Below are 11518 nucleotides of genomic sequence, written 5' to 3' on the forward strand. Positions count from 1 at the left end.
TCAGTACACACACACACACACACACAAAAAAAAAAAAAAAAAAAAATAGCATAAACAATGAGACAATTTTTTTAAATATGACTCAATTCGTTAAAAATTTTTTTAACTTGAATAGGAATAGAAAAGTTGCATGTTAGGTTAATTAGTTAATATAAGAAGTTGATAAACTTTGTCTTAGATTAAAACAACCTTTGCTAGTTACTGCTATTTAAAAAACAAAAATTCTTTCACTAAATATGAAAAGCCCTTACCTTTTTGTTCCTCTTCTCTAGCAATGCTCCCCTGCCAACTTTGACATTTTCTCCAGAAAACACAATGCCAGACACTGCCGGAAGATCAGCCCCAATGTCCATTTCATCCCAATCCTCCTCATCCTCAGCCCCATTCTGGAGCTCTTCGTCAACGATGTAGTTCTTGGGATCCGCCCTGTTAATTCCTGTTCGAGGAGGAGAACCGGAGCGTTTGGAATTCTTGGTTACCTTCGCCGGCCTACAGCCGAACGGGGCTGGATTCAAAGAAATATTTGGCTTCACATCCTTCCCTCGGAAATCGAACACAATTGAAGTGGTAGCCGGTGGGGCTTTCTGCCAGGTGGATCCTCCCTTCTTCGGTAAGGATTCACTGCTTACAACCACCATCCCCTCGTCTTCTGGGCTACTGACACCTGTTGGTTGATCTTCGTCTTGTTGAAAAAGTTCCACTTGGCTGACTGGACTACCTCGAGACAATAGTTCGGTATGTTTATCACCCTCCAGTGGAGGTAACTGCTCGGGTGTGACCCCAAGAAATAACTCTGCGTCTCCCTTTCTCTCAAAACTCTCGTCTAACTGAGGAGTGTCAATCAAAATCTGGTGACTACTTTTCGAAGATAATATACTTGCTTGCGTAAGAAGCGTGTCACGTGAGCTATTAGCTGATAAATTGTCATCCAATACCGGGCTCCTACTTCCCTGGTAATCATTGCACTTCCCCACTTCCCGCTCAGGTGAGAAGGATAACTCCTTTTCCTCAGTGTTTACGTCAAGCAATTCTTTGGCACTTGGTATGGCATCTAGGCAGTCCTCGTCTAACACAACGTCGTGTTTCTTGACCGATGGTCGAATGGCACCGTTATTGCAAACTGAGGTAGATGTGGTCGTGCTACCTGGAATTTTACGGAAGCGCGCACCGCCACTTTGGCTCAATGGCTTCTCAGAACAGTTCACAACGGGCGACGGCGATTCGAAGATTTTTTTAACGTGCTTCACCGTATCAGGCTTGGGAAGCTCGTCTTCGTTGATATTTGGCGCAGAAACACTTCGATTGTAATCCCACCGCCGAAATGACTTAGAAAACGACCTTGGCGAAACGGCTGGCGACGGTGTTTTCTCTTCAGGCTCATCATTTTCATTTGTCAACACTGAAATCGGAGAGATATTTTTCAAAATTTTTCCCTTGACACCTGCAACGTGCCGAGCATTAAGTCGTCGGTTCGACGTAAATATCTGCTGCTCGGGAGTAGTGCAAATCAAAGTTTCCATACTTTGAGCTTTTTTCACATTACCTGTACCAGGTTTGAAACCGTTTTGCCGAAATCCACGAACATTAACTCTGTATGGTCCTGCATTGCTAACGGGTAAATTTTCCAAACTTGAAAATCGCCGTACTACAGGTTCGATTTGTTGTTTGAGTCCCATGTTAAGAAAACGAGCACGTAAGCGATCAACGATACCGGGGCCATACTGGAGATCTTGACAGTCCCCATTATCAAAATCGTGAGATAAAAAATCACCATTCGAGCTCCTTTCAGATTTAGAAATTTCAGAAAATGAGAACTGATTTTCAGGTGCTGACTTAACACTTCTTAGTTCAATGTTGATATTGCCAATAGTGACAGTTTTAAGAGGAGCAGTCTCTCGGAAATCTTGCTCTACTACTTTTGCTGGCCTACCAAACTTGTTACTGCCGCCCGCGGCTAAATTATCACGTGTGTTGTTACTACAAGCACCGCTTCTAGACGCATTGTTTACATTACTAGCTGACGAATCTAGGTTACGACGAGTAAACTCATCCACACCAGTTCCAACAAATCCTGCACGTTTCTTCATTATTAAAATTTTTTTCCATTCCGGAATATCAGGTAAGCAATCACTATCCGGTGCTACAACACTACCCGTTATTTCGAATGTCGAGTTAACGCCTGCATACATGGCTATTCAATATCCTTTTCCTGTTGGAATAATATTTCCTTTTGTTGACAAACGGAGGGTCTTAAAATAATTCTCACAAAGTTAATTATTCATTTACTTCTATCATTCACACACAAGTAATAAAGTACGCCACAGCATGAGCACAATATTTTCGCTAATAGCTAACAAGTGACACTCATAACAGTATCAAAATATTAGACTTACCATTAAGCCTAAGGAAGTGAAAACCGAACGCCGTTGTTGCAGTTTTCGAAAAGCAACTATCCATCAAATGTGCGTGCGCGCTTAGGAAATCAGAGAATGAACTCATTCGTACGGTGAATAGTAGAGCTTGAATAACTCAACTTCCGAATTGAGTGGTCGCCGGAGTCAGCTTTTTAACTAAATTTGGATAGAGTACATTTTCATAACCAAATGCCGAATAGAAACAGGCAGCACCAGAAAAACAGTTGTTCAGCCGCTGTGAAAGGCGCCGAGTTTCAAATCATGAGAAGCACGTGGTTCTGAAAGGATTAGAAACTTGTTATGATAATTTTTTTAAATAAATTGTAGCTCCCTTCCTCAACCACGGGAACGCTCAAGCTGACATGTTGATCATGACGTCACTAACACTTAGTGGGAAAGACCTGCTTGCACTGCCATCTATGACAGCAGAAAGTTATTAAAAGAAATTACATTTACTTTTTTTTTCCCACTTTAACAACCGTATAATAAATATTTTTTCGAAATAAAGCGAACTATTCTCCCCTAAAATAAATTTTCAGAATTATTTTAATTCATAAAAATAGTCTTTATTAATTCCTTTGAATTATTTTCCTTAGATCTTGTGACAAACGAATCAGAGAAAATGTCTAAGCAATTTACTTCAATATAAAAACATTCTGATGACATTTCTCAGAGACCATAAAAAATATTGCATATTGTTATTGAAGTAATTAATTTTTTTATTAGAGAGCTTGGTTTAAATTCATTGAAAAAAATTTTTAAAGATGAAAATTATATTGTCAAATTGGTGGAAATTTTTTTTACCCCAAAATTTTATGTAATAGAGAAATGAGTTTGCTGATACAGTTCTTAATAAACATCATGTAATGTAAGGAAATGGAATTAGGTAAGCTAATATAATATATGTATTTCAAATGCTTTTATTTCTCTAAAAAGAGTCATTTTAATGACCTGAAAATGAAAATGAAGCTCCTAAAAAATTTTATTTTAAAATTGCACTAAAATTTGCAGTTATTTATAGTTTTTAATTTTCTCACTAGAGGGCAGTACGTCTGTGCATATCGTGAGTGAAGGGAATCCATTCAATTTAAATGAAAATTAGGCGAAAGTAATGATAGTCCGAAACAAGGCGAGCTTTTAACCAATTATTCATAAAAAAAATTCTTAAATACCTCAAAGGTTTGTGCTAAAAATTTACATGTAAAAACTCTAACAATATTGTATGCAATAATAACTATTAAATAATATTTATCTTTCAAAATAAGATATTAACGCAATTGCCTTCTTCCCCCCCCCCCTGTACACCTATTTTCACTACATCAATTTCGGGTATGAAATGAGCATTTTTACAAATTTTTATGGAACTGTCATAAACTTTTGAGAATCATAAGATTTTGAGAAATAGCACTTCCAATGGTAAATAAGTCTTTTAGGTTATCTAGGAATCTAATATATATTTATTTATCAAAGATATTTTTACTCCATAAAAATACATTATCAAACTGGTGACATTAATTAATAAATATGATTACGAATAAAAAGGGACGTTTTTTCACACAATATCAAAGATTAGATGCTAATATATCAATACAATGTTCATATTTGCTATAGCTTTTGAAATATTTTTAAACAGTGATAAGGCATACTTTTAAAGAGACTGTATTTTTTTTATTTTATTTTTTTAACAATTTGCTCTTTGTGAAAAATGAAACTTAATAGCTCTCAAAAATTGAAGTTGAATAAATATTTTCTTTGAATTTCATATGAACCTATTATAACATAAACTATTTTTTGATTTCTCTTCAAAAATATTTTATTTTAAATTAGATAATGCAAAAGTTTGTCGTCTTTAATCTAAAAGAATTTTTGATTAGAAGGAGGAATAATGATATTGATGAATTACGACTTTTAATACATCATATTTTATTATCTATACTTTTTTCATGATTTTATTACCGATGGTTAAACTTGGAACCATGAACATTTGTAAATTTTTCAAATGAAATTTCAACATCACTTGTATAGTTTGAATATTAGTTTGACTGTTCAAAGGAAGACAAAGAACACTGCCTTTTTTTTTTAAATAGTCAAATATATTTTAAAGTATCTATCTTGAATTTTTAAAGGTAATTCGGATTTTTAAAAAATGCTAATATATTTATTTATAATACTCAGACTGTTAAAAATTATTGTGTAGTCTAAACATAATTATGTTTCCTGAAATATATAAATTAAGATGGTGCTGTTCGAAGAAGTTTTTCAATCAAAGTTATAGAGTACTCAACCAATTAACCCATAAATAAATGTAAACAAAATTTATCTTCCCTTTTCTTTTTCAGCAATGAAAATCGTACCTGAAAATATTCTTATGTAAAAATTAGGATACATATACCAAAAGAAAAGTTCATCAAAGCCTACAAATTTACTTGTTGAGTAAATATGCTCCATTTTTTCTCTGGGTGGAATGCTTTTTCTTCCCAGTTATTTCCTTCTTTTTATGTCGTTCCAATCATAAATGGTAAAACCCACTTCTTTTCCGTCTACGTTTTAATCGATTAAAAAAACGGTCCTTTATTCATTCATGTTTCCGTGAGGTTAGTTGTGAGTGCATTGGTTGAATGTGTTTAACAAGACTGGATTTATTTGTTAAAAAAATGTTATATTTTGAAATTTGCGTCAGAAGATGACATAAATAAAATGTATTTCTTTACAATTGGAGCTCAATTGCTCCTATACATACATATGTTATATTTAACTCTCAATTATTTAAGAAATAGCAACCTTTGCAAAATTTTACAGAATATTAAAGCAGCATTCATTTCGTTCTTCTGTACATTTTTCTTATTCTATTAGCAACATTCTTTGATTTAAATATTCATTTTCATCATGTTTCCTTTTAATATTTTTCAAATAACTTTTATTTTTTTAAAAATACTGCAAACTCTGACTCTTAGCAACAATTAAAAGAAATTTCATGTGTTCCCTTAATAGATTATACAGTCCGGTAGATCGCATTATAAGCAAATAACGAAATATACTGAAAAATATCAAAGATTATGAATTAAATTAGAAGGATAGCTAAAGATAAAATTTTTATTACTCTGATAAAAATATAATTTAAGAATTCAAACTTATTAAAATGTTTTGAGTGAATCTTTGCGCTGTTAACATTTTCCAATTTACACACACACACACACACACACACACACACACACACACAAAAAAAAAAAAAAATCCTAATCCTAAAAATTCTAAAAATGTATATAACATTTTTCTGAATTTCATTTAAAAAGTAAAAACCTTCACAGCATTATTTCCCCTCGAGCTAAAAACTCGCACGGAATTCTAAAATTCAGAATTAAAATTGGAAGTTCCAAGTATCGGTGCCGGTACCCCTCGCATGCTAAACGAGCGCTCTACCATCTGAGATACTTCTCCTTCGCAAGTCTCTTCATGATACGTATCCCAAAACAGTTACTAATACTTTTGACTGCATAAACAAGCGTACAAATAGTTTTCTCACTAGGAGAAAAGGGTAAAGGTAGGTGAACAATCCATGCCACTGACACGTATAAGAATTGCTCAAAATGCAAATTCGTAAGTTTTTGAAAGTGCACATCAATACATCGAAATTGGAATATCTTATTGATCCAATCTCAGCATAATTCAAAGTGAATTTAAAAATGGAGGCGCCGGGTATCGATCCCGGTACCTCTCGCATGCTAAGCGAGCGCTCTACCATCTGAGCTACGCCCCCTTCGGTTCTACTACCCTACCATGTAATCAGATCCAGGTATTGACCCAATTTGACAAGTGAAATGCGCTTGCTTATAGTTTTCTCACCTGAGGCGCAGGTGTGTCAATAATGAGTTGCAAATGGTTTCCATTACCATTCTACTTCGGAAATTCTAAAGTCATATTAAAGTTCGTTTGCATTTAAATTGAGCGAACAGAAATCATTGAAGCCTTAAATACGACTTTTATTGTGATTCGATGACATCTGATATAACGTACATTTGATTTAATTGTTGCTATGCACAATTAAATCAAATATACGTTGTAGAGGACAGTATAAAATGTCTCCCTAAATCCTTCAAATTCTTTAACTTATAAGACAAATTCATCAATTTTTGTGACCAAAGTAGACCAAAAACGACTTTAACTATCAAAGAATTAATTACATTTCATTAAAAAAATTCTAAAAAATAAAAGAAAATTGAATGGTTTATCATTCGCCAGATGATCATTGAAAAAGTGAAGAATTCTTTAGTATGTAAAGCAAATTCATTATTATTATTATTATTATTTTTAGACAGAAGCATACTATAAATATCTTTAATTTTCAAAGAATTTATTTGATTTCTTTGATAAGAAAATCTAAAAATAAAATGAAACTGAAAGAATTATTATTCATCAACACAATCATTGAAAAAGTTAAAAATGAATTAAAAAAATTAAAGTATTTTAGTTTTATCAATTTATAAGACAAATACAAAAATAAACTCAAAAATGAGTTTAATTATCAAAGAATTTATTTGATTTCATTGATATAAAAACCATTAAAAATAAATAATAATTGCATTATTATTTATTTTTAATGATTATTTTAATGGTTGCAATTTTTATGGTTTGTTTAATAGTTAATAAAATATTGAATGGGTATGATCATTGAAAAATAAAGGATTTTAATTTCATTAATTTATAGGACAAATTCAAAGCCAAAATATGACTTTATTTATAAAAAATAATTTGATTTCATTGATAGAATCTAATAAAATTAAAGGATTTCAATATCTTTAATTTATAAGACAGATACAAATCAAAGAACTATATTAGGTCTAAATTACCTAAATAAACACGAAAAAGGGTTTAAAAAAAGAAATTGTAGAATGAATAGATGAAAATTGGAAGAATTTTAGAGTACAATCAATACAAATCAAAGAACTATATTAGGTCTAAGTTACTTATATTTTAAGTAAAAGACCTAACAAAGAATTTCGACAATAAATTTTAAGCAAATGTGCTTCATTTCCTTCTACACGATCTTTTTTCGATTATATTTAACTATTAGCAAGTCAGAAAATGTATTGAGTTCTTTTATTTCTTCTTCAGTTATTATTATTATTATTTACTTCTTTCTGGTTGAAAAACTCTCAAATTCTTCCAATTTTCATCTATTCATTCTACAATTGCTTTTTTAAACCCTTTTTCGTGTTTATTTAGGTAATTTAGACCTAATATAGTTCTCTGATTTGTATTTGTCTTATAAATTAAAGATATTTAAATCCTTTAATTTTTTGAGATTTCTATCAATGAAATCAAATTATTCCTTTGATAAATAAACTCATTTTTGGTTTTGAATTTATCCTATAAATTAATGAAATTAAAATCCTTTTATTTTTTCAATAATCATACCCATTCAATATTTTATTTATTTTTTAAAAGATTTTTTTATCAATGAAACCAAATAATTTCTTTGGTAGCTAAAGTCATTTTTGGTTTTATATTTGTCTTATAAATTAATGAAATTAAAATGCTTTTATTTTTTTAATTAATTTTTAACTTTTTCAATGATCGTGTTGATGAATAATAATTCTTTCAGTTTTCACTTTATTTTTAGATTTTCTTATCAATGAAATCAAATAAATTCTTTGATAATTAAAGATATTTATAGTCTGCTTTCTTCTAAAAAAATTAATGAATTTGCTTTATAGATTAAAGAATTTTTCATTTTGTCAATGATCATGCTGGCGAATGATAACCCATTCGATTTTCTTTTATTTTTTAGAATTTTTTCAATTAAATGTAATTAATTCTTTGATGGTTAAAGTCGTTTTAGGTCTACTTTGGTCTCAAAAATTAATGAATTTGTCTTATAAATTAAAGAATTTGAAAGATTTAAGACCATCTTATAGTGTTCTGTAGGATGCCCCACACGTTGCTTACACAGCCTTCGAGCCTCAGGGTGCCGCAAGATTCAAATTTCTTATAATCATTCACAGTTTCTTACTTAGAAGAGAAGTATCTGGTCTAAACGCACGATTCATTGAATTGGAGCGATTTACGCATGTCCAAACATATAAAATTTTTAATAATTTTAGAGATATTTTGAGATAAAATGTATTTTGAGAAGTGTAAACAATGGAATAATTCGTAGTAATTCTAGAATTACTTAGAAAAATAATAATCAAAATAAATAAAAAAAAAAGAAGAAATATATAAAACTATTCATACGCTCCGAGATTCGAACTCAAGATCTGCAAAATGTTCTAAAACGTCCTGTTCCTCAATCCATCAGGACAAAAATCCTGTGACCGATAGAGAGGTATCTGTTTCTAAGCACGATGGACAACTCATAATTAAAAATACGATTTTTTTTTTTTCTAAAAGCAAAATTCTATGAATTGGAGCGATTTCTACGCATGTGCAAAATATAAAATTTGCTATAATTTTTTAGATATATGAGATAAAATTTGATTATAGAAATTATACCCAGTAGAATAATTCGTAGTAACTTTAGAGTAAGTTAGAAGAGAATATTTATTTTTATTTATAGGCTACGAGATTCGAACTGAAGACCTGGAAAATGTTCTGAAATGCCCTGCCTCTCACACCATCATGACACACATGACAACAGCGCTGGTGTGGTGTGGAAGTTTGGAGAGGGGGTGCCAGATCAGGTGTTGTCCTTGTTATGCGACAGCGGTCCAAAATTACGACGTACGTTCCAAAATAGCCCTAGTGTTGCTTTAAAACGGGACGTTAATATAATTAAACTAAAATCGGCGAGCAACAGGGAAGTGTAAGCTTGTAAGTACGATAAATTATTCATAATTTGAAATTCGGTGGGTTTCTGATCTAAAAGCACAGTATTATGAACAGCAGTGATGTCTACGCATATGCAAGAATTTGACATCAAAAAATTGTATTAAGTTTATCGATATTTTAAGCTAAATTTTTATTTTAGAAAGTACAACCAGTGGGAAAATACATAGTGACTTTAGAATTAGTCTGGAGAAAAATATTCAAAATATATTCTAAAAGAAGAAGAAAAATATACCAAAATACTCAACTGATTCGAGATTCGAAATTAAGATCTGTCAAATGTTTTTATTAATTTACTGATATTCTGAGATAAAATTGCATTTTCAAAAGCATTATCAGTGGAATAATTCGTAGTAACTTTAGAATTACTTAAGAGAATAATATTTAAAATAAATATTAAAAGAAACTAGAAAAAATATATAAAGCTATTCATTTGCTCCGAGATTCCAGATTAAGTACCGAAAAATGCTCTGTAACTCAATCCAACAGGATCCAAATGCAGCGAGTGACAGGGAGTTATTAGCTTCTAAATACCATACTTATTCTTAGTTTGAAACACGATGGATTTCTGGTCTAAAATTAGAATGCTATGAAAAGGAGAAATTTCTACGCATTTGCAAGATAATGACATCTAAAAATTGTATAAAGTTTACTGATATTCTAAGATCAAATTTTATTTCATCAAGTATAACCGCTGGAATAACTCGCATTAACTTTGAAATTACTTTCGACCATAATATTCAAAATAAAAAATTAACATATAACGATTCATGAGCTCCGACATTCGAACTGAATGAAGCAAAATGCTCCGAAATGTCCTGCTTCTCAATTCCTCAGGCCACACATCCTTCGAGCGGCCAGGAAATGTAAGCTTCTCAATACGATTAACCTTTCATAGTTTGAAACAGGATGGTTTTCTGCCATAAAGTACAATGCTATGAATTGGAGTGAGTTCTACGTATGAATAAGATATCGACATCTAAAAATTGTATTAATTTATTGATATTATGAGAAATTTTATTTTCGAAAGTTTAATCAGTGGAATAATCTGTAGTAACTTTGAAGTTACTTTGGTGAATAATATTCAAAATAAATAAAAAAAGAAAAAATATACATATAACGATTCACATGCTCCGAGATAGAAACTGGAGACCTACGAAATGTTCTGTAACACCCTGTCGCTCACCTCATCAATACATCAGGCCACACATCCTTCGAGCTACAGCGAGGTATAGGCTTCTCAGTTCGGTTAAATCCTTCATAGCTTGCTATATGATGTGTTTCTTGTCTAAAAGTACAATTCTATGAATTGGAGTGATTTCTATGCATGTGCAAGAGCTAAATTTGTAATAATTTTACGGATATAAAATTTTATTTTAGGAAGTATAATCAGTGGAATAATTCGTAGTAACTTTAGAATTAAGACGGTGAATAATATTCAAAATAAATAAAAATGGAAGAAGAAATTTATAAAACTATTCATCGGCTCCGAGATTGGAATTGAGGACCTGAAAAATGCTCTGAAATGTCCTGCCGTTCAATCCATCAGGCCACTCTAACACAATAACTCAAATCATTTAAACTACAAATATCTAAAGTGAACTGTAAACTTTAATTAAAACCCTTAGACACCCTCACAATTATATCTTCGATGCAACTCCAACTAATACACTCCAGCTCACTGCTCTTACCTGAAATTTATATTAATTAAAATACCCATTTTGACAGTTAATACGAGAAAAAACATTTAAGCTGTGAAAGGTCTTTCGATGCAAGCACTCAAGTTCCCTTATGAGTTTTGACTTTGAATGCAAGAATAACTACGAAGCACAGGGCCTTTTAACGAGTTGTCATTCGATATGTGCACTCGATCAAAAAACTTGTTTAACTAATTTTCAAACAAAAGATTTAAACAAATGTAGAAGAAGAAACAAAAACACAAATTTTGAACCACGTCATGCAAGAGCTGTCTAAAAACCTAGAAATTTTCGCGGAGTTACCTTTCCCAGATCGAGCGTTGTTAATTAAATTGTTTTACCAAAATGCTAATTTTTCAGTAATTACTCTACGGAAATGCTGGACTTTGAAGGGAATGCGAAAAAGTCCATTGACTTTTACAAATCTTCGATTAATGATAACCAAATCTAAAAAAACAGATTAGTTTAATTTTTAGGAAGAGGAAGAAAAACAGTTTATGCAGAAGCAATAAAAAAGATTGCCTTTCAAATGGAAGAAAACAAAGTTTCCAATGTGCAGGCTAGTACCAGTGTCCGCTATGT

The 11518-nt window shown here is 31.5% G+C and overlaps 1 protein-coding gene and 1 non-coding gene across 3 annotated transcripts in view; both read right to left on the reverse strand.

Moving 5' to 3' along the window:
* Positions 1-2754, reverse strand: part of LOC129960076 (uncharacterized) — a 40211-nt gene extending 37457 nt beyond the window's left edge. For both annotated transcript variants that reach the window (XM_056073166.1, XM_056073167.1), the window contains exon 1: positions 252-2754. In XM_056073166.1, the coding sequence (XP_055929141.1) occupies positions 252-2189 (1938 nt within the window). In that variant the 5' untranslated portion in view covers positions 2190-2754. The remainder of the gene's footprint in view (positions 1-251) is intronic.
* Positions 2755-6098: 3344 nt separating this feature from the next.
* Positions 6099-6171, reverse strand: Trnaa-agc (transfer RNA alanine (anticodon AGC)). The gene has a single exon. It is a non-coding gene; the product is annotated as a tRNA-Ala (tRNA).
* Between the last annotated feature and the right edge of the window lie 5347 nt (positions 6172-11518).

The sequence above is a fragment of the Argiope bruennichi genome, chromosome X2 (genome assembly GCF_947563725.1).
Source record: "Argiope bruennichi chromosome X2, qqArgBrue1.1, whole genome shotgun sequence".
Lineage (NCBI taxonomy): Eukaryota > Metazoa > Arthropoda > Arachnida > Araneae > Araneidae > Argiope > Argiope bruennichi.